A 22,950-nucleotide genomic window follows, 5' to 3' on the forward strand; every position below is an offset into this window, starting at 1 on the left:
CGCTCGGACCCAACGCCCACACTGTCACCCCCGCTGACAGCTCGGACATCACCCTCCTGCAGACCGACCCGCTGGGGCGTAACGGTTACTGGGCTTGGAAAACGGCCCCCTAAATACGGGAGTACTGAAGTAGAGAGCGACACGTATCTGAAAGACGGTTTTGGATACATGCAAGAAAATACCACCGAGGTAGTCAACTTAGGCAGCATATTAACTGAAGAGGTTTATTAGGCTAAAAATAAAACTAGGTTAATACAGGATCTTAATTTTAAAAAATAGATCATCAGTGTGTTTCTCGAGGGAAGCTGATCCACTCCCTAACTTTTCAGAACAATGTCATCACAGACAGAAGAGCTGAGGGCTTAACAGGGACAAGTCAGCCCAGCACGTCTGAGAACGGAGACTGAAGCCCGTCAGTCATGTCCACATCTGTGAGCGCCTGAGGAAGGGGGCGAGGGGGTCTTCGGGTCCACGCACACACGCATGCGCACACAGACAATGGTGCATGTAAACCGGGGTGCTTCTAGATACGATGGGATGTAAAAGAAACACACATAGTAAAACTGTTGCTAAATCCAGACGGGAAGAACTTTCTGTGAATGAAAAGACCACACTCCGCGAGGGGCCAAGCGCACACACCCCTGTGGGAAAAGCCCCCTCCTTTCGGTGGGCCAGCACGGAGCCCTGTCCTGGGTGGAGTCTCGGCGGCAGGCGGCTTGGGAAGCAGCTCTCCCGCCTTTCAGTCCACGGACACACTTGCCGCTCGCTGGGAAGAAGAGCCAGCGACGTGGGGGCGTGGGGGGGCGGAGCAGGCTGGTGAGACGGCCGGCCGGGGTGGCACTGACCTGTACTAATCAGAGTCTTGCTCAGCACCGTGGAGTGAGCTCCAGGCCATCTGAGGAAGTGAGTCCCTGCTTTTTCATGGCTACAGCCCCTCCCCCACGACTCCCCCGTCTTCCCAGTGACAGTGTGACTGCCCCACCCACCCCCCAATCCTCCCCATAAATTCCCTTCTGCTTAGGTCACCAGAGTCGGCTCTGAGGTTGGGGGAGTGGGGGCTGGGAGACCGTGGGTGACAGAGGTTCCACACATCTGTGTCACGGCACATTAACACCGGCTCATACAAAACTAGGCACAGTGCTTATGGTTTTATTGTACTATGACGTATTTATGGCCCACTGATCTTTCTCTTGTCTCTAGATGAAACCACCTCCTTCCACTTCTCCCAAAGAAACTGGCCTAGCCCTGAGCGCACAGTAGGTGCCCAGCACCCCTGACGGAACCGCTCCAGAAAATTTAGAAGGTGGGTTATCTGTCCAACAATACTTCTTCCTGGGAACAGGCGCAAATCACACTCTTACTCAAGCCATCTAATAATGCCCGTGAGCACCGGTGAGATCCAGGAGAGGTGCCATAACGGACATCCAGAAACAGGTCTAGGTGAAAAATCTCAACTTGAAATGCTGCAACGGAGTGACAAACAACATTTGCACAATGTCTCCAAGTTCCTGATTATGGTTCCTGAATGCGAGTTCCTCTCTTCGGCTCTTCCTGTCTGAAGAGAGAGCGCTGAGCTTCCCCGAGCAGACTCCCGGCCGCACACGCAGACATGGAGACGGCGGACGCGGGCCGGGTCGCGCTGGGGCTGGCGGTCGGCCTGGTTCTGCTCTCTGTCGGTAAGGTGCTTGCTCCCTCCCGGGGCGGACACTGTCTGGGCCATCACGTTTCCTTCTCCCGGGGAAACAGATGATAAAAGACTAGCTGAGGCAGTTTCCTACCACACTGAAAACTTCCCTTTGCTCTTACGCTGCCTGACGGAGCGGGACCCTCACCCAAGGGTTGAAAATATGCCTAAAACCCCCTGTGCTGGTCGGTTGCCGGTGATCCAGTTCCCAAACTCGGTCTGCAGAGTGGGCACTAAACAGCACGTGACTCCTTTCAAAGAACCCTGTTTCTGGGAAGCTGCATGTCTGTAAATTAAAGAGTAACTCGCTGGGGAGAAGAAAATGCTGTGGCTGCTTTTCAGAGAATAACCATCCTCTGATGTATCTATTTTAAAAATCCTGCCTCCGTCTGTTTTGCACCCGGGAAAGAGACAGTGATTCCCACCTCGCAGTTCTAATCTCATCGTAGCTCTGATAAATTCAAGGATCGCAGATCTGCCCACAGAGTTTGGGTCCTAGGGTAGAGAAGGCAGCAAAAGCTCTTAAAACTATTATTATTTTACTTTATCTGTTAAAAATATATAAAACTGTTCACAGTGGATATTTGGGGTAAAAGAACTGTGAGTGATTTCTATTTCTACCTTCAGTCAGACTGTATTTCTTTTTTCTATGAAGTACACAATACGATGTTTATAAACTTTTAACGGGTGCTGTTTCAAAGAGGAATCCTGGTCTCTTAAAGCCGTGCCCACACGCTGTGAGGACAGCGTGTGGGGGACCAACCCCGAAACAACACGGGGGTGAAAGGGCGTGGGGGGGGCCGGAACGGGGCCCCCGCTGGGGACGACCGGGCTCACTGGGCCAGCTACGTCTGCATGTCAGAAATCGTCCACAAGACGTGGTTTTTTCCCAGTGTCATAAATTAGTTTTCCCTTATTTTCTAGTTTCGTTGTTCTTAGAATAGTAAAATAACCTTTTTTAATTGCATCCAGCAAGCAGATAAACTTTCCACCTCTCCAGGGGTCCTGTGCTTTCAAAGCCACCCTACAGAACAGGAGAGCTCCAGCCTTTTCACAGGGGCCTCTATGGGATGACAAATGGTGGAAACTTCTCTTTTCTAGAGCCGGGAGGTTGCTTAACTGGCGCGGGCGGAAAACAGAAGTTTCCCCGCGAGCCTGTGCTCGCTCACAGGAAACCTGGCCGGTGGCTCGGTCCCACTCAGACCCACTTCGCAGAACTGGGACAAGGGTGGACACAGAAAACCCCAGAGTTGCAAACACAGTTATCTCTTTCAACCTGGGGTATTAGTTCTCCAAGGAAAGTGCTGACAGCGTCTCCTCTGAAGAACGCCGTGGGGACAGAGGACGTGGAGACACGCTGGTGACCCTGTCGCGTGCTGACGGGCCCAATTATTGTACAGTCCAAGCTTCTAAGACATGGTGATGACTGCCCTCCATGTGGCGTTCTCGGGGCTTCTCAGGGGACAGTCTGGGCAGGGGGCGTGAGGGCTACCAGCCCCTCATGTGGGTCACACTGAGCAGGTCACGCAGGAGCTCCGAGCTCGCCTCACACTGGACAAATTCTAACACTCAAGGTGGTGAGCACAGAGGTGCCTCACAAGACCTGTGGGGAAGTGTCCAGCGGGACCCACCCCCGGACGGCACATTAGACCAGCAGGGTGACTTCTCTGTTTCACTTACAGACTCCCACGGATGAGACCACTCAGGCACACACCACCAGGCAGAAGTCAGACCAGAAACTGGCCAAAAAAATTCTAATGTGTCCCCACCGATACTATTCTCCACAGAGCCTCCCTCGCCCCAGAGGGTTTAGGGCAAGACTGCCACTTCCACTCACCCGAGTAGCTTTCCGGTTTCCCACGCCGGGACGAGAAGGCCACAGCAGGGTCACCCTGCGTGGCTGGGCAGCAGCACATGGTGGAGAGGGCACTGGCCTGGGTGTCCAGGGCGGCCCTAACACCCAGGGGGACGCCCACACTGTCCCTGACACGGGCATGTGACACTGTGGAAGCAGGGACGGCGGTGGTGGCCACAGAAACCCTTCCTCTCCTTACACACTTCCCGCGGGTCAGGCGAGTCAACACTCCTCCCACAGCGATGGTCCCCCAGCCCCAATGCAGACACCAGTCCTGCCCTGCTCTCGAGGACGCGGTGACAGTCCCGGGGGAATCGAGTCTGCTCCGGGCCTCCAGCCAGTCCCCAGCCAGCGCGGCCGGTCCCAGGGCGCATGCCGGGCCTTCCACAGCGCTTCCCACAGGGACAGCTGGGCTGCAAGGGGTCAACTGTGACCCGCCATGCAGCGACCCCAATTCCACAAGGCAAAGCCCCAGTGTGACAGGCACACGGGGGAGGGGGGTGACGGGGGGGGGGGGCGTGGACCCAGCAGCACAGGACACTGCGGGCCGGGGCGGCCGGGGTCCAGGGGAAAAGCGGGCTCTGGGCAGGCAGTCCGCCGAGTGTGAGCACAGGGACCCAACTCCTGCCCCGGGGCAGCGGCCACCTCTGTGGCAGGGCTGGGCCCACAGGAACCTCTCCCGGGCTGGGCCCCCGTACCCAGGCCTCCCTGTGAGCTGGGAGATCGGGCCACACCCCGAGGGGTGAGGGCCAGTGAGGTCGCCAGCATCACCTCTAGAGTCGTGTCTGTGCTGGGAGGGAGGGAAGGACAGGAGACAGGGTCCCCGGCTGCCCGGGTCAGCGAGACCAAGCCCAGCTGTCCCTCCCACAGGTGCTGCGGACAGCTGCACCGTCTCCGTCTCTCAGCCGTCCATCCTGGAGGTGGACCTGGCCCAGGCGGCGGTGACCGTGCACTGCTCCTTCTCCAGGGAGGGCTGCCTGTCCCAGCCCGTCCGCAGCCTGTGGTTCCGCTTCGGGGCGCAGCAGCCGGAGGTGCTCTGCCCGGACGGGTGCCAGGGGAACGAGGCGGACAAGTTCCTGGTGGAGACCCAGGGCCAGAACCGGGTCACCCTCACCATCCACAGGCCGACCTCCAACGACAGCGCCATCTACGTCTGCGGCATAGCTGCGCCCAGCGAGGACCCGCAGGCCAAGCGGACGGGAGCAGGGACCGTGCTGGTGGTGAGAGGTCAGTGGTGGCGCTGCGCTCAGGGCGGGGACCCCGCGGTCCGCCCAGCCCTGTACACACACACGGAGAGCAGGCAGGACTGGCCGCTCGGTGCCCCGGCCGGCGCCGCACCCGGACCCGAGCGTTGGCTGACGTGCAGGCCGGTCGAGCCCCACGGGGGGCCCCCTCTGCGGCCTCCACAGAGTCAGGGGGACGCCGGGCGCTGTGCTCTCTCCCCACGTCCCCACGCGCCTGGCTAGGCGACCTTTCCCACGGCCACGGGGCGTGCGGGGCGTGAGGTACCGAGGCCACAGGGAAGGGGACGGCCAGCGGCCCCCTCGGGCCCGGCCCGGCTGCACCGTCCACAACAGAGCACCGGGCATGTGCAGTAGGGATCCACACATGGATCCAGAAAAACGACGGTTTTGCAAAATAAACACAGGTTTGGGGAGAGGCCACGGGTGTCCCTGCTGCTTATGTCCCGTGTGGACAGAGGAGAAAGGGACCAGCGTGACCCAGGCCTCTCGAGATTGGTTAAAACCCGTGACAGTTTCCTCATTCCAGTGAGGATGCTGACCCTAGCTAAGTCCTAGGCATTAAATTAAATTTTAAAATGTTGGGATACAAAGTTTGCCATGATTCTGGGGAAAGGAAGAGGGGGTAGGAACTCCGTGCGTTTTTATTTTTTTTTAATCTCTTCCCTTAAAAGGGGCCCAGTGTGGGGAGCACGGGGATCATGAGGACGTGGTGACCGCCCAGCACTCACACAGGACTCGGAAGCCCAGCTCCCTGCACTGTATCCCCTGCTTTTAACCACCAGGGCTGTCCTCAGGGGCTTGGCAGGGTCCACTGCCACTTAACACGGCTTGATTCCTGCCTGTAGATAAATTATACATGAATTAATACACATGGAGCACTGTGAAAGGTGCCTGGCTTAGAGCAAATACTCAAGAAATGTTAGCTACAGATATTAAAACACACACACACACACACACACACACACACGCAACTTTGGAGATGTGTATAGCTCATTACATGAGTCCTCTGTAAAAAATGTTAGCCAAGGCCCTGGCCGGTTGGCTCAGCGGTAGAGTGTCAGCCTTGCGTGCAGAAGTCCCAGGTTCGATTCCCGACCAGGGCACACAGGAGAAGCGCCCATCTGCTTCTCCACCCCTCCCCCTCTCCTTCCTCTCTGTCTCTCTCTTCCCCTCCCGCAGCCAAGGCTCCATTGGAGCAAAGATGGCCCGGGCACTGGGGATGGCTCCTTGGCCTCTGCCCCAGGTGCTAGAGTGGCTCTGGTCGCGGCAGAGCGATGCCCTGGAGGGGCAGAGCATCGCCCCCTGGTGGGCAGAGCGTCACCCCTGGTGGGCGTGCCGGGTGGATCCCGGTCGGGCGCATGTAGGAGTCTGTCTGACTGTCTCTCCCCGTTTCCAGCTTCAGGGGAAAAAAAAAAAAAATGTTAGCCAAAAGAAAAAACAGTGTGGAAGAGATCAAGGGCCTAGGACTGCAAACTTACGTGAAAAGAAACTCTTATTTAGGAGAAATGAAAATCATCACTGATACGGACACAGATACTTCTGGCCTTTGGCGTAGAACTCCTAACGTAGCCCCTGAAAATTTTTTAAAGTTTCCCAGGTATGATTGATTAGTTAGTTTCAAAAACAAGAATATAAGTGGTATAAATGAGTTCACAGCACAAGCAGCTGTGGGACATTTGGCTGCAAGGACAGGCTCTTCAGATAAGGACTACAAGTCACATGGTGTTTCGAATACCATGTACTTCGAATAGTCAAGTGCTTGAAGACACAGCATGCTGCCCATCCCTGCCTAGAGCACAGGACACTTCCTGCAGGGAGGGGGAATTATTATTAATAAGTAATAATTCTACTTATAAGTCTTGACAGCAAGAAAAAGGGGGACTTCCAACAGCACCCGTCTTCCAAGTGTGGAGTGGGTTCCCAATCCCTGGACAGCTGGCACTGGTCAGCCAGGTACACACAGGGGCTCGAGGTCAGACGGCAGCATCCCTCCAGAGACAGACTCTCAGTGACGCCACTATGTATCACTTCCACCGAAAGAAATCTTCCATGTTTCTGAACATGCAGTCTGGAAATGTTCACCTAACTCTGAGTAACGCTTTATATAAAAAGTGACTCTGACCATTATGACAATTAACTGGATTTAAAAAACCCTTTTTATAGTTTTAAAAAAAACAAGCAACATTTTCCGGATAATACATTTAAAAAAACATGGATGAATCTGGCTTGACCCATACCATATACTTGAGTGTCTTTTGAATTGAGACCATAAGTTCATGTTTCACCTCTAAACCGTAGCTTCAGTTGAACTTTAAACGTGGACTTGCAGTAATAAGTGTCAATAATGCACCTGGCTCTGTCTGTTTTTTGCATGAACAAGAAAAGAGAGGTCTCGGCGAGGAGATGCACGGCCTCCTGGTGGCGCTGGTGTCACTGCTGTCCCTCTACGTGGCTGCTGTGCTCGTGGTCTTCATCATCCTCTCCAGAGTAAGTCCAGTTCCCTGGCGCTGGCGTCCCCAGAGCCTTGGGGACAGTCACCCGGATATGACGCCCGCCCTTCCCCACCTGAGCCTCAGAAACAGCTCACCTAATTAACATCTTCCTAAAGGTCGGAGAAGAAAGCACACGTTTTCATCACAGAAACTGTTACTGATGAGTCTATGGTGTTTTCTCTCGAAAGCCCAGTAATAGGGAATGAGGAGCCCTTTGTAGCCATCTTTCTGCTGGGGTGGGGGTGGGGGTGGGGGGCGGGTTAAGAAAGGTTTAAGAATGAGCAAAGAGATTAGAAGCTGCTCTAAACTGTTCTTTTTTTATTATTCATTTTAAAGAGGGGAGAGTGACAATGAGTGAAATAGAGAGAGAGAGAGAGAAAGAGAGAGAGAAAGAGAGAGAGAGAGAGAGAGAGACAGAGACAGAGAGAGAGAGAGAGAGATAAGGAGCAGGAAGCACCAACTCCCACAGGTGCCTTGACCAGACAAGCCCAGGGTTTCAAAACGGCGACCTTGCGTTCCAGGTTGACATTTTATCCACTGCGCCACCCCAGGTCAGGCTGCCCTAAAACGTTCTTAAAAGGCCTCAGGTTTCTGAGAAAGGGCTTCTCCCTGCTGCTCAACACGCTATTACAGGGCATCTGTATGTGTTGTATAAAGACTGCTATCAACCCAACCGTCAACATCACCCTGAGCCATTTGATTAATGATAATAAAAGCATCTCAGAAACAACATGAAAGTTAACCCTTACTGTATAGCATTAAATATTCAGTTCATTCAATCTCATGGGAGGAGGTGTCTGCCGCGATTGTTTTGACTACATGAAATGTCTTATAAAGACTTTTCTTCTTGACAGTCAAAATCTAACACTCGAAGAAACAAAGAAACAGAAGATTCACAAAAGGTACAGACCAATGCTTGTAAAATCTTTTACATTGTGGCTGGTTGTAACTATTTCAAGTCTGAAACAGTTTAAGAACAGAGAACATCATGGTAACTTTCAACTATAGCTACTGTTTTCTACTGAGAAACTCAATGAAAATCTCAAATGATCAACTAGGATTTAAACTTTATAGTTCTCAGCCCTAAATTCTACTTTTTTTTTTAAGTGAGAGGAGGGGAGATAGTGAGACAGACTCTTGCATGTGCCCCGACCAGGATCCACCCAGCAACCCTTGTCTGGGGCCGACACTCACTCAAACTATTACCTCAAGAGAGAGGAAGAGGGAGGGGAGGGGAAGGGAGGGGAAGGGGAGAGAAAGGAGAGAAGCAGATGGTCCTTCTCTTGTGTGCCCTGACTGGGAATCGAACCCAAGACGTCCATACGGTGGGCTGATGCCCTATCCACTGAACCAGCCAGCCAGGGCCCCAACATTCTACTTAGTGTATCAAAATTCCATTGTGAACGGTGGGTGTCGGCATGCTGGGGGTTGGGAGGAAGAGAACGGCTGGTGATGGGCAACACCAAACGCCTCTAGTCCTGAAACGGGCATTCTCCTTCTCATCTGTACTTACAGAAGAGTGCCAGGCGCGTTTTCCAAGAAATTGCTCAAGAACTTTACAATAAGAGACACGTGGGAACAAGCCGACAACCCGTAAGTATCAAGTACGAAAGACGCCAAGCGGACATAGCGCACGTTTGACTAAGGAGACTGAGCTGCCCACACGCTGTTGACGGTCACACCAAGAGAGGGCTTTCCCGCCCAGTGAGCCGCACACAGGACCTGCTCTGATAAACGCTAACACAGGACCTCGGATACAGCACTGGAGAGACCGGGCTGGCGCCTCAGGGACAGGGACTCCCAGAGCCCAGTGGACACGGGGCCCCCGGGGCGGACAGAGGGGCCCCCGGGGAGGACAGAGGGAGGACAGAGGGGCTCTCCTGGGGAGGACAGAGGGAGGACAGAGGGGCTCCCCCGGGGAGGACAGAGGGGCTCCCCCGGGGCGGACAGAGGGGCTCTCCCGGGGAGGACAGAGGGGCTCTCCCGGGGAGGACAGAGGGGCTCTCCCGGGGAGGACAGAGGGGCTCTCTCGGGGTTAAAGGCTCCTTGGTCCAGCATGCAGGAACCGGCGTTGACAGATGTTGCAAACTCTTGCGGATCAAGGTAGCTAGTAAACGTTACTGCTAACGAGGAAGAAATAAATCCACAGCGGAACAGAGACGGGATGAAGTAAACGCTGACCACTTCGTCAGTGTTCGGGGCGGGGGTGTAGAAAGAAAATGACCTATGGACCACTGAGGGTATTTTCCTCTTGAGACAGCAGCCCAGAGGGGCACACGCAACAGGTTTCCAAAAGAGGCGTGTTTTTTCCAATCAACTTTTTTTTAATTTAAGACTTTATCCATTTTAGAGGGAGAGGAGAGAGAGAAGAGAGAGAGACAGAGAAGGGGAGGAGGAGCAGGAAGCATCAACTCCCATATGTGCCTTGACCAGGCAAGCCTGGGGATTCGAACCAGCGACCTCAGCATTCCAGGTCGACTCTTTATCCACTGTGCCACCACAGGTCAGGCCTTTAAATCAACTTTCAAAAAGAATTTTCATCCAGGAGGGCATACTGTCTAAGTAGTCATTTCCACCCTCCAATGTAAATACAAACATATTAAATGGTCTGACCACCCAAGATGCCACTCTGAGTCATTACAAATGCCTGCTCACACTGTTTTCTTAGTGAGACTGGGTATCATTTCCAGCAAAGAGGCAAAGGTAATGGCCTGGAGACAAGCCAGGAGAGAAGAACATGTTCGGAGCCAGGGCTTGGACCGTGACACCTGAACTAGAAAATTGATTTTCAGTTCCCGCATCTTACTCTAAAATACAGGAAAAATGGAACTTGACCTTTCAGATCAGTGGAAGGAGACCTGGGGCCCAGAAAGCACGAAGGCACAGCGGCTGCCTTCAGCGGGATGCCGTTGCTCACGTAACCTTAACTCTGGCTTTGTTATTTACTATCGCAGGAGAAAGACAACACTTACGAAAACAGAAGAGCACTTGACAAGTACGAAAGACCATAGAAATGGTTCCCCTGTCAACGGTTCCACGTCACTGAAAGCCCGTGTTAGTGAATGTGTGCCCACCGGGGCTTTAGAAACATGGAGATAAATGGAGAGCAGCAGCCCGCGTTCAGAAAAACCACAACATACGATTCACCAAAATACTAAACAGAACAAAACTGCAAGTACTTTCCTAAGTCACTGAAAGAATCCTAAGCAGTCTAACATTTTTAAAACAATCCGTTTTTATAACCTGCGTCCTGTAGCATTTGCTTCATCTGACAGAGGAGGTGTGTGGTGACTCACACCCTGAATATGACCACAAGTCATGCCACACGCCTGGATCTTGAGAGGGAAGAATTTGTCCTGGTGGGCTGTACAAGTGATAGGCCATTTAGACTGAGTTGGGAGGGATGAAAGGAAGAAGGGAGGAGGGAGGGAGGGAGGAATCTAGAGAAAAATCATCCCGCCGAGTGCCAGGAGCAGACTCCCCTTCAGTGCCGCCGCGGACAACAGCACAGGGCACCTTCTCTGCCAGGCCCGCAGAAGGGCCTGCACAGCTACCAGCAACGAGTGAGACCAGACAGGACAGGGACACACAGCTGAGACACAGACCATCCACCGCAGAAGGCAGAGCAAACACAGCACGGGGACTCTGGATGCCTGTGTCACGGCCAATAGCTCCAGGAAGGTGTGGCCACACAGTGAACCTGACAGAGACTTGGCAACAGTGATCTGTGAGCGACTGAGGAGGGGCTGAAGCAACAAGGATGTTCAGGGAGTTCCTTACCCTCTCAGAAGAAAACATGTCATGGGTCGCTCTTTGAAAGCTACTTCAGTGCAAAAAAAAATCTATTTCAAGTATCCACAAGTGTACATTCACTATTAAATTTGAGTTATGACCTATTATTTTTTCACTATTAAATTTGAGTTATGACCTATTATTTTTACTTCATTAAAGTTTCTTTTAAAACGGCATTAAATGAGGTGTACATATTTTTTAATTTTTAAAATCCTAGTAGAATTAAAAATTTTTTGTGTGTGTGTGACAGAGACAGAGAGAGGGACAGATAGGGATAGACAAGACAAGAAGGGAGAGAGATGAGAAGCATCAATTCTTCATTGCAGCTCCTTAGTTGTTTACTGATTGCTTTCTTTCTCATATGTGCCTTGACCACGGAGGCTCCAGCAGAGCCAGTGACCCCTTGCTCGAGCCAGAGACCTTGGGCTCAAGCTGGTGAGTCTTGCTCAAGCCACATGAACCCGCGCTCAGGCTGGTGACCTCGGGGTTTGGAACCAGGGTCCTCCACATCCCAGTCCGTCGCTTATCCACTGCGCCACCACCTGCTCAGGCTTAAAATATTTTAAGATCCCTTTGAACACGTCCTGCATGGATGACTTCAGTCACATATGCCAGGAGAAACGGGAGGAGGAGGAGGAGCACGCTCACTCACTCTGTGTATGTGTATGTATGTTATGTATATGTGTGTTTAGTGTATGTGTGAGCATGTTTATGTGTATATATGTGTATCTTAGACACCAAAATAGAAATCAAACAACTGTCATAAAAAGTAATATAGGCCCTGGCCGGTTGGCTCAGCGGTAGAGCGTCGGTCTGGCCTGCGGGGGACCCAGGTTCGATTCCCGGCCAGGGCACACAGGAGAAGCGCCCATCTGCTTCTCCACCCCTCCCCCTCTCCTTCCTCTCTGTCTCTCTCTTCCCCTCCCGCAGCCAAGGCTCCATTGGAGCAAAAGATGGCCCGGGCGCTGGGGATGGCTCCTTGGCCTCTGCCCCAGGCGCTAGAGTGGCTCTGGTCTCAGCAGAGCATCGCCCCCTGGTGGGCAGAGCGTCGCCCCTGGTGGGCGTGCCGGGTGGATCCCGGTTGGGCGCATGCGGGAGTCTGTCTGACTGTCTCTCCCCGTTTCCAGCTTCAGAAAAATACAAAAAAAAAAAAAAAAGAAAACAGTAACAGTGAAGGAACCAGAAGCGGGAAACGGACTGAGACACACTTCCAGTGTCCGCAGCCCCCACAAGAACACGCCACCCACAGAGTGAGAGATGGTAACGGGGAGTTCTCCCTCTGCTCTGTACGACAGGCTGTTCTCCCTCTGCTCTGTACGACAGGGAGTTCTCCCTCTGCTCTGTACGACGGGCTGTTCTCTCTCTGCTCTGTACGACGGGCTGTTCTCCCTCTGCTCTGTACGACGGGCTGTTCTCTCTCTGCTCTGTACGACAGGGAGTTCTCCCTCTGCTCTGTACGACGGGCTGTTCTCCCTCTGCTCTGTATGACAGGCTGTTCTCTCTCTGCTCTGTACGACGGGCTGTTCTCTCTCTGCTCTGTACGACGGGGAGTTCTCCCTCTGCTCTGTACGACGGGCTGTTCTCCCTCTGCTCTGTACGACGGGCTGTTCTCCCTCTGCTCTGTACGACGGGGAGAATCCGAGTCCGATTAGTCTGCGGAGCAGGGTCTCGGGGGTCGAGGCACATAAACCGGTGGAGAGCGCGAACTTCGAGCTGAAGTTGAAAGGCCGAACGAGGGCACCAATTATGATCATTATTATGGTTCAAGGGTCTCACGTGCTGACCTCGAGGACATCAGGACATCGACAGGCACTTCAGAATGAAGAGCTGTGAACACACCAGTCAGTAAAGCCACGGGTAAAAACAAAGGGACAGAACAGGACGGGATGACATCAACGGAGGTAGGAGTAAAACGCCAGCGCCGAGACAGACACACAGACGGGCCCCGCCCCACACGCCAGTCTTTCATCCTCACAACGGGCCTGAAGGAGGTGTGAGCCCCCCTTACAGAGGACACCCCAGCACACCGGGAGCCCAGGCAGACATGGCTGACCCAGGACCTCACACAGGTCGGCCCTCGCAGCTCAGCTCCGCCCGGGAGACAGACCTGCCTCAGTCCTGCCTGTGTGATTCAGACGGATGGAAGCTTTCAGACCGAGTGTGTCTGATTTAACTACACGGGGTCCTGGAAGAAAGTGGCCAAGGACAAGCCTCCCCCTGCCCACCCTAGCTGCCGTCACAGGAGAAATCTACTCAACGTCCAAGGAACAGATAACCACGTGCTGTCTAAACTCTCCGAAAGCAAAAAGGAAGAAACTTCCATCCTGGATTTTTTTTTTTAATTTTATTTTTTATTTATTCATTTTTAGAGAGGAGAGAAAGAGGGAGAGAGAGAGACAGAGAGAGAGAAGGGGGGAGGAGCTGGAAGCATCAACTCCCACATGTGCCTTGACCAGGCAAGCCCAGGGTTTTGACCGGCGACCTCAGCATTTCCAGGTCGATGCTTTATCCACTGCGCCACCACAGGTCAGACCCATCCTGGATTTTACAAAGCAGCAGAGCACAGATACTGAACCCTGACACAGGTAACATCCTCCACACAAATAAAGGACCAGATACAGACCAACTATCGTTCATCACTATGAACGCTAATATTTTTATTTAGAACTTTTGTAAAGACAGTCTCGTGATGCGCTTAGACCAGGGGTCTCAAACTCGCGGCCCGCCGAACAATTTTGTGTGGCCCGCAGACTAATCCACGGGCTTACTTAATTTTATCCAAAATATTTTGAACTTCGTGGATTAGTCTGCGGGCCGCACAAAATTGTTCGGCGGGCCGCGAGTTTGAGACCTCTGGCTTAGACTATCCTGTGAAAGCCCACAACGGCAGGGGGAAACATATCAAAAAAGTGTTAGTAGTTTAATAAGTCAAAGGAGAAAAAACAGGATGACCACACACCTCCACAGATGATGAAAACACCAGTGAAATATTCAATAGTGATTCTTGATTCTTTTTTAAGCTCTTAATAAAACAGAACTGGAGGGGGGGGGATATATATATAGATATCTGGGAGAAAAAATATATATATATATATTGAGATTTACTGGGATGATCTCTCTCTGAAAAAAAGCAACCTCAAGTCAAAAGACAGCATCGTAGTTAAAGAACCATCCCAGCCTCCGGTCAAGGGGACGGCTGGCGTGGTAAATGCAGCATCTGGTCCTCCCACCACCACATGGAAACCACAGCCGCACGACAGCACGACCACCCCCACCACCCCCCAGAACAGCCTGAGGGCTGGCCGACTGGAAGTCCCACGACGAGGGAACTGAAGAAGCCACACAGAGAGGGTGGGAAGGGCAGAGACACAGAACGGGCTGCCCCACACCCACGTGCGGTGGATAAAAATCCGGAGGGGCGTCTCGGCCACAGAGGTCCCCCGAGGAGCAGGTCCCCCGGGGAGCAGGGTCCCCCGAGGAGCAGGTCCCCGAGGAGCAGGGTCCCCCGGGGAGCAGGGTCCCCCGGGGAGCAGGTCCCCGAGGAGCAGGTCCCCCGGGGAGCAGGGTCCCCCGGGGAGCAGGTCCCCCGAGAAGCAGGCCCCCCGAGGAGCAGGTCCCCCGAGGAGCAGGGTCCCCCGGGGAGCAGGTCCCCCGGGGAGCAGGGTCCCCGAGGAGCAGGGTCCCCCGGGGAGCAGGGTCCTCGAGGAGCAGGTCCCCCGGGGAGCAGGTCCCCCGGGGAGCAGGGTCCCCGAGAGCAGGTCCCCTGGGGAGCAGGTCCCCCGGGGAGCAGGGTCCCCGAGAGCAGGTCCCCCGGGGAGCAGGTCCCCCGAGGAGCAGGTCCCCCGAGGAGCAGGTCCCCCGGGGAGCAGGGTCCCCCGGGGAGCAGGTCCCCCGAGGAGCAGGGTCCCCCGAGGAGCAGGGTCCCCCGGGGAGCAGGTCCCCCGGGGAGCAGGGTCCCCCGAGAAGCAGGGTCCCCGAGGAGCAGGTCCCCCGAGGAGCAGGGTCCCCGGGGAGCAGGGTCCCCTGGGGAGCAGGGTCCCCCGAGGAGCAGGTCCCCCGGGGAGCAGGGTCCCCCGAGGAGCAGGGTCCCCCGAGAAGCAGGGTCCCGGCCCCACCCCAGGCACCCGAGCCCAGGGCTCCAGAGCCGGGAAGAGCAGCCCCTACTCCTGGCTGTGAGAACTGGGGGGATTCTGACTGGACAGAGGGCGGGGGAGAGGGGTGGGGGCATCCCGAGGCAGTGACAGACCAGTCAGGGGGTGACAAGTGCAGCACGGGGAATCCAGTCAGTGACGTTCTGACAACTAGAGGTGTAGGGTGTCAGACGGGTAGGAGATTTACTGGGACGATCCCTCAGCCAGAGAAGTGTCTCATCACTGGGTTGTACAGCTGAAACTCATAATATTGTATGTCAACTGTCATTGAAAAATTAAAAAATGATTTAAAATAAATAAATAAAGTAGAAACATTTCATTCAAGTCAAAATCAAGACAAAAAAGTCCACTTTTTTATTAACATTTTCTGGAATTAACCATCAATTCACTTGGACAAAAAAAAAAAAGTCTGAAAATGAAAAGTAACAAAACCATTTGTAAATGCTGTAACAGTGTATCAACAAAACACCCGAGAGAGAATACTGATAACTCAGTAAGATATAAAATATCCACTGCTCGGGTGTGTACACATGGTCTTTATCCTGAAGCACAGAGAGCCGCTTGCGTCAACACGAACACCCCGGGGGCGCGCTGGGCAGGGAAGCAGACAGACCTGCATGACCTCACTGGGCCCGGAACCTGAACGGGTCAAACTGCTAGAACCAGAGAGAACAATGGCTGCCAGGGGCAGGGTGTGGGGGAGGAGGTGGCGTGTCAGTCCACGCCCCGTCTGAGGTGAGTGAGGAAGTCCTGGAGGCCCCGTCCAGTGTGGGGACCTGAGTGAACAGCACGACACAGTCTGCGTGGGGTGCTGGGCGGACAGACCTCAGTGTTCTCATGACACACAGGGAGGCGTCTACACGAGATGACGGGTGTGTTCACTGGCCAGTGGTGGTCACGGACAAAGTGTACACATATCTTAAATGACGCTGTGTACCTTAAATGTCCCAGTTTCTTGGTCAATTATACCTCAGTAAAGCTGGGGGGAAATGTTAAAATAAAAAAATAGAAGAAAAAAATGCTACTTAAAACATCACACACATTCCATTAGAATGCATCTCACAAAAATTGTGCAGGACCTCGTGAAAAATATTTTATGTTGGTAAAGAACATAACGAATTAACCAAAGTGAAAAAAAACATATCCTATTATTAGCTAGTAAGGCTCAACAGTCCCTAAATTAAGCTATAAACTTAGCATATAGGGGAACGAGATAATTTATTGGTAAAGTTCATCTGTTAAGCCTGACCGGTGGTGGTACAGCGGATAGTGTCGATCTGGGACGCTGAGGACCCGGGTTCAAAACCCCGGAGTCGCTGACTTGAGCATGGGATCATAGACATGACACCACAGTCACTGGCTTGAGCGCAAAGGTCACAGACTTGAGCCAGGGGTCACAGGCTCAGCTGGAGCCTCCCAGTCAAGGCAGGATGAGAACCAATCAATGAACAACTCAAGTGCCACAACTACGAGCTGATACTTCTCATCTCTCTCCCTTCCTGTCTGTCTGTCCTTCTCTCTGTCTCTGTCCCTAAAAGGAAGTTGCTCTGTTAAATAACTGTGTGTCCACCACTCAGGGGCTCAAGTGCAGCCCTTACTGGCAAATGGCCTCTTGTCCGGGGTGATTTCCTCTCCATTTTTAGAGTCAGAAACACAAGGAGATAAAACTCTCGGTCGACCTGAGGCTTCCTCCTCTGTTCTCCCACCTCCGGCTCCACCAGGAAGTCGCACTGAAGTTCCATCCCACGGCTGCCCAACAGGACGCAGGAAACCAGGACCCTGCGATGGACGCCCCGCGGCCGCCATGCCGAGAGGTGGGGCTGAGCCCGACCACCTGGAGCAGCCCCGAGGAAGGCCAGGTCCCCGGGCCACCAGGGAGGCCACTGCGTTCCGCACCGGACGGCTCGTGTGCGTGATATACGGGCACTCATGCCGAAAGCACTTATTTCTTTACCGTGACCAATGATTCAGAAATGTAAAAGTAAACACGGGAGAGGGAACATGTCTGTTCTCTTTCCCACCCTCCTATGTCCTAAGAACTCTCCATTCTGTCTATCAGCAACGCAAATCCAAAACCACTGGGTCCACCTAAGACGCGTATGAACTGTGAGCCCACGAGGACGAGGGAACAAGTCAGGGCGGGAGGAAGAGAAGGAGCAGGCGAGAGGCATCGCAGATCCCCGCCCCCAGCGAACACGCACGATCCGTCACACAGGCACCCACAGCCCTTCACCCACCACGACGCTCACGAAACATGTACGGAGTTCTCAGAAACGCCTGCGAGCTCCCAGGGCCTGAGCCCTAGGCTGAGCCAGGCAGTCAAACTTTAAAAAAAAAAAAGGTTTCAAAATAGTAACATGTTTTACTACATAATGGTTTTATATTACTGCACATTAACGTACAAAAATGCAAGAGGCTTCCAGCCGTAACTTTCGACATGACCCGAAACGCAGATCACATCAGCTAAAGGTGTGAGCCGGCGTGACCACAGCGGACGTCAGAGCAAGGAGGAAGTAACCGGCCGCCGAACGACTCCTTCTAGCACGTTCTTCTAAGGTTGCTCAAGAGGGAGGCCACGCAACCAAAACCCAGATGTGGCAACACCAGGAAACGCCACGATGGCCTTGGGCCACAGGGAGAAACAAACAGCTGCTTTTATCCCTTTCAGAGTCTGGGACGAGAGAGGAGAACACAGACCAGCCGGACGCTCAGCAAGTTCCTGGGCAGGGAAAGGCCTCAGTCACTGCTCGACTCAGCTCGAAAGCTGACAAGTAAACGGAGCGCGTTCCACTGAAGGCAGAAAACAGGGCCAGGCCAGGCTTCCCTGGAGGGGTGGGCGGACGGCTGGGCACGGTCTCCCGCACTGAGACGGGCGCTCCCCAGGGAGGTCTCTCCCACGAGGCGACTGCCTTCTCCTCTGTGCTAGTCCATTCTCAGAAACGGGACCACCGATCCCGGTCGGCAGGCTTCCCCTGGAGGGGTGGGCGGACGGCTGGGCACGGTCTCCCGCACTGAGACGGGCGCTCCCCAGGGAGGTCTCTCCCACGAGGCGACTGCCTTCTCCTCTGTGCTAGTCCATTCTCAGAAACGGGACCACCGATCCCGGTGGGCAGCTGGGCGGGCAGAGGCCGCCTGACCCCCCTGACCACACTCACCGTTCTCCACGTACGGATGGAAGGGCAGGACCAGGGCGAGGATGACTCGGCCTCGAGTCGGCTCCAGGACACTTCTGATATCTCTCAACAAAGTCATTGGCTGATCGCAGCGGTCCAGCAAATTCAAGCAGCTGATGACGTCATACTGGAACCCCGTGTTCTGCCACTCGTTTATTCCAAGCACTCTGGAAAACGAGGAAGAACCAGGCTGACACAGAACCCCCTTCGAGACACCTTGGAAAACAACTGAGATGAGCCCGACCAGGCGGTGGCACAGTGGAGAGAGTGACAGCCTGGGATGCTGAGGACCCAGGTTCAAAACCCGAGGTCGCTGGCTTGAGCGTGGGATCAGAGACATGACCTCAAGGTCGCTGCCTTGAGCCCAAAGGTCGCTGCCTTGAGCCCAAGGTCACTGGCTTGAGCAAGGGGTCACTCACTCTGCTGTAGCCCCCTGGTCAAGGCACATATGAGAAATCAATCAATAAACAACTAAGGAGCTACAACAAAGAATTGATGCTTCTCATCTCTCTCCCTTCCTCTCTCTCTCTCTCTCTCTCTCTTTCAAAAAAAAAAAAAAAAAATGCCAGTAGAGGCTCTAGCTTTGTCTTCTCAAAGTAAATTCAAAATCTTCATTTATATTTGAAGAAACAGAAGAGCCAGGCAAGAAGAAAACAGCCACCGTATTTACAGCTAGCATTTTACCTGTTTCCAAATCTCAAAACATATGCCGGTAACATTTTCTTTACAAGAGCTGATCATATGTTTAATAAGAAGATAATATGGTGATAAAAATGATTATAAAACTGTAGCATCAAATTCCTGAACATCAATTAATGGATAAAGTGTCCCACTTCCTATACTCATTAAAATTTAATCATAAAAGATCTATCTATATTTTCCGTTCTTAGGGTCCTCTTCTATTTTTAAGAACGGCGAGAGGTGGTACAGATAATTTCCATTTACAACCTGTGACCTCTGTGCATATCCGTTCCCAGGACCTTCCTATCCGAATAACTTTACAGAGAGCATAGGACGCTGCATTCAAACTGCAAGTTCAAGAGCACAGTTAGCAAAGCAGCTCAGCCCTCAATCTCTCCCTCCTTCCCTTTCTCAAAGGACTCTTCCGGGCTTGACGACGCTTTATCCACACAGCAGAGAGCTTCTCTCCAGAGTCGCTGTCAGCCACCCCAGGACAGCAGCTCTGTAACTCCTTCCCTCTGCCTGGTTAGAGCGAGCAGAAGGTGGAAGGTGATCGGAAGGGGAGAGACAGGAAGAGGGGTCTCTGGTAAGCAAGCCTGTGATAACACTGAGCAGACACCGTAGAGAAAACCTGAAAGAGTCTAAAAATATGAGGGCTGCGTGGGAAAACGCACAGTTTCCTCTCCGTCCCCTTTTTCAAAACACAGAATTTTTTAAAGTGAGGGGGAGTCAGACTGGGAGTTCAGCATGACTTAAGCCACACAAAAGTCATATAGCCCATGGTCTGAAACGGTTAATTAATTTCTAATTGAAGGAATACATTTCAGTTACCACCAGAGACCCACCAGGACTACCGGGGACAGATGCTGGAGCTAAGGTGGGTCTTACCAATCACCTCGGTCAACATCACACAGACATCAACCTACAGCATCCCTAACCGCTGTTTAAAAACCGAGGATGACAAGGACTTGGATGCGGGGCGTTAGGATGGTCACTGTCCCTGACCTCTATCTACCGCAGCTTCTGAGGCCAGCTGTGCCTGATCATAGCGGACGTCACTTACTCCCTCCTTCCTCACTCCCTCCTTCGTAAAAACGTCCCATGGATTCCAGGTTTACGGTCCTCTCCCCTCCCACGCCCTGCCCCCTGGTCTTCTCCTCCCTGGGATAAATATTTCTGTGCTCTGACAACACTCCAGGACCCAGCTGACGCTCTGAGTCCAGGGTCAGTCTGTACAAGCAGAAACTTCGGTGGATCGGAGAGGGGGCGTGTCACTCTTTCTCCTTCCTCAGCTAAATCCAGCTTCCCTCAGCGCACCCTCACCCCATTCTACCCGGAGCCCCGTTTCCTCCCATTCTATAGAACCCACACTGAATACACAGAGCCTTCTTCCTGAGTGTCCCCAGCAGCAGATGGTCTTAAAACCAATATTCAACACTTCATACCTATTAGGATGGCTATTATTAAAATAAAAAGATTAAAAACAAACAGAAATTACTAAGATGTAGAGAAATTGAAACTCTTGTACGCCACTATAAAATGGTGCAGCTGCTATGAAAAAAAATTCTTCAAAAAGTGACACATCGACTTATGTGCAACCCAGCAATCCCACTGGGATTGTACCCACAAGAAGGGAAAGCAGGGACTCAGACAGATACTTGTGCCCCGTGTTCACAGCGTTACTCACAACGGCTAAGAGTGGGGCCAACCCAGGTGTCCAACAAAAGACAAACGGATACAAAATGTGGCTTGTATGTGCAACGGAATATTCTTCCACCTTAGGAAGCATTGCACATGCTGCAAATACCGTGATTCCTTTTATTTGAGGTCCCAGAGTGGTCAGATCTGCAGCGACTACAAGCAGACAGGAGGTCGCCAGGGGCTGGGGGAGGGGCGGGGTGAGGAGTCGGGTTCACGGGGACGAGGTCAGTGTGGAAACCAAACGGTCCCGAGACGGAGGGTGGGGGCGGTCACACACCTACGTGAAGGTCACCGCTGAACCACACGCTTCAAAATGACTACCACGGTCAGTGCGGTGTTCCACATTTTTACAATAAAGCTTTTCTTAGTTAAGAGAGACTTGCGAGCCCCGGATTCTAAGACGTTGGGGGGGGGAGCCCCGCCCCGGACCTCGTCCCGAGCCCCGCCCCCGCCCCGCCCACCCTCCCAGCGTCTGGACAGACGCCGCAGCCCCCATCTCCCCGTCACCTGCCAAGTGCCCGATCCCGGACACCTGTCTCTGGTTCACAGCCTTTAGATCAGACACCCTCGAGAAGAAATACATCCGAAACCAAGGAATATACCCCAAACCACGTCTAAAAATTCCACCTGTATTTCTTCTTCTGAAGCTGCCATATCATCGTTTCAGACAGCTCGGTCGCATAAATTTCTTCAAAATGAGGGCTCATGATCTTTGTGACTTCTCCATCTCCGGCACCTAAATCAAGAAGTCTGTGGGTTTTCCAGTCCGGATTAATTTTAAGCAGTCTCTGAAACTGATCTGGTGAAAACACAAACATTGAGCCTCTCCCCAGCAACCTGGAAAAAGGGGAACAGAAATGGGACAGTCAATACAAGGTCAGCACTGGGGTGACTCAGCACCCACAGCTTTATGAACTTACAAAATGTTCAGTTTATACGATTATGTGATCAAAAGATATGTTATATTTTATATGACTTTTTGAAAAATCCAAATTAGCCTGACCAGGTGATGGTGCAGTAGCTAGAGCATCAACCTGGGATGCTGAGGACCTAGGTTTGAATCCCCAAGGTCGCTGGCTTGAGTGCGGGCTCATCCGGCTTGAGGGTGGGATCATAGACATGACCCCATGGTCACTGGCTTGAAGCCCAAAGGTCGCTGGCTTGAGCAAGGGGTCACTGGCTCAGCTAGAGCCCTCCAGTCAAGGCACATATGGGAAGCAATCAATGAACAACTCAAGTGACGCAACTATGAGCTGATGCTTCTCATCTCTCTCTCCCTTCCGGTCAGTGTCTCTCTTTCTCTCTCTCTCGCTAAAGAAATTAAAGCAAACTTGGTAAAAAAAGGAAATACCTCCAGAGAGCATCATTTGTCTCTGAGGTTGCAAATAATACTTCGAAAGGAGTGAAGCAGGGAGGGGAATAACAGATGAAAAGGGAAAAGAATGAGAGGACAAGAGAAGGGGAAAAGAAATGACTAAGAAAAGATGACTGTGAAAAATTTATGTCAAAATAGGAAGGAAAGGGAGAAGGAACAGAAACATGTTTATCAGATTAAAAATATGACAGACCCACAGAATCAGACCACAACACCAAGCAGAAAAACCAAACACACACACACAAACCTTTATGAACCTAAACAATGGGTAGAAAAAAAAATAGTTTTAATGTAAAAGATTTTTAAGAGAAAAAGAGTGGTCCTTGAGACAGCAGTTAATATTTGTATTGAGAACTATATCTGGCCCTGGCCGGTTGGCTCAGTGGGCAGAGTGTTGGCCCAGCATGCTGACACCCTGGGTTCGATTCCCAGTCAGGGCACACAGTAAGAGCGACCATCTGCTTTTCCCCTCCACCCTTATCTCTCCCTCTTCCTCTTCCCCTCCCACAGCCAGTGGCTTGACTGGTTTGAGCGTCGGCCCCAAGTGCTAAGGATAGTTTGGCTGGTTTGAGCATCAGCCCCAGACAGGGGTGGCCACAGGTGCATCCCAGTTGGGGTGCACGTGTGAGTCTGTTTCTCTATCTTCCTTCTTCTCACAAGGAAAGAAAAGAAACAGTATTCATACTTGTGTCAATTTGTGTGCTACAACTGGTTAGTCCTGATACTTGTAAAGACCCTAAAGCCCACCCGACACCACGGGAACGGCCTTCGAAGAACAGACACTGAGCGGAGGCGGAGGGCA

At 52.7% G+C, this 22,950-nt stretch overlaps 2 protein-coding genes across 6 annotated transcripts in view; one reads left to right on the forward strand and one right to left on the reverse strand.

Annotated features, from left to right (window-relative positions):
* METTL9 (methyltransferase 9, His-X-His N1(pi)-histidine) overlaps positions 1-22,950 on the reverse strand; it is a 52,356-nt gene that overhangs the window by 919 nt on the left and 28,487 nt on the right. For all 3 annotated transcript variants that reach the window (XM_066383440.1, XM_066383439.1, XM_066383441.1), the window contains exons 3-4: positions 21,401-21,610; positions 18,374-18,558 (exon numbers count right to left, since the gene is read on the reverse strand). In XM_066383440.1, the coding sequence (XP_066239537.1) occupies positions 18,374-18,558; positions 21,401-21,610 (395 nt within the window). The remainder of the gene's footprint in view (positions 1-18,373; positions 18,559-21,400; positions 21,611-22,950) is intronic.
* On the forward strand, positions 1,195-11,164 carry IGSF6 (immunoglobulin superfamily member 6). 3 transcript variants are annotated; one of them, XR_010751210.1, is made up of 8 exons: positions 1,195-1,676; positions 4,410-4,766; positions 7,164-7,270; positions 8,130-8,177; positions 8,791-8,872; positions 9,639-9,778; positions 10,230-10,634; positions 10,804-11,164. XR_010751210.1 is itself a non-coding variant. In XM_066383434.1 (7 exons), exons 1-7 carry the CDS (start codon positions 1,610-1,612, stop codon positions 10,284-10,286), a joined length of 858 nt encoding a protein of 285 aa, XP_066239531.1. In that variant the 5' UTR covers positions 1,195-1,609; the 3' UTR covers positions 10,287-11,164. The 3 variants fall into 3 exon arrangements, 2 of the variants coding, with proteins under 2 accessions (XP_066239531.1, XP_066239532.1); XM_066383434.1 differs by having other exon boundaries at positions 10,230-11,164; XM_066383435.1 differs by lacking the exon at positions 9,639-9,778 and having other exon boundaries at positions 1,200-1,676; positions 8,791-8,868; positions 10,230-11,163.

This window comes from Saccopteryx leptura, chromosome 4 (genome assembly GCF_036850995.1).
Source record: "Saccopteryx leptura isolate mSacLep1 chromosome 4, mSacLep1_pri_phased_curated, whole genome shotgun sequence".
In the NCBI taxonomy this organism is placed as follows: Eukaryota; Metazoa; Chordata; class Mammalia; order Chiroptera; family Emballonuridae; genus Saccopteryx; species Saccopteryx leptura.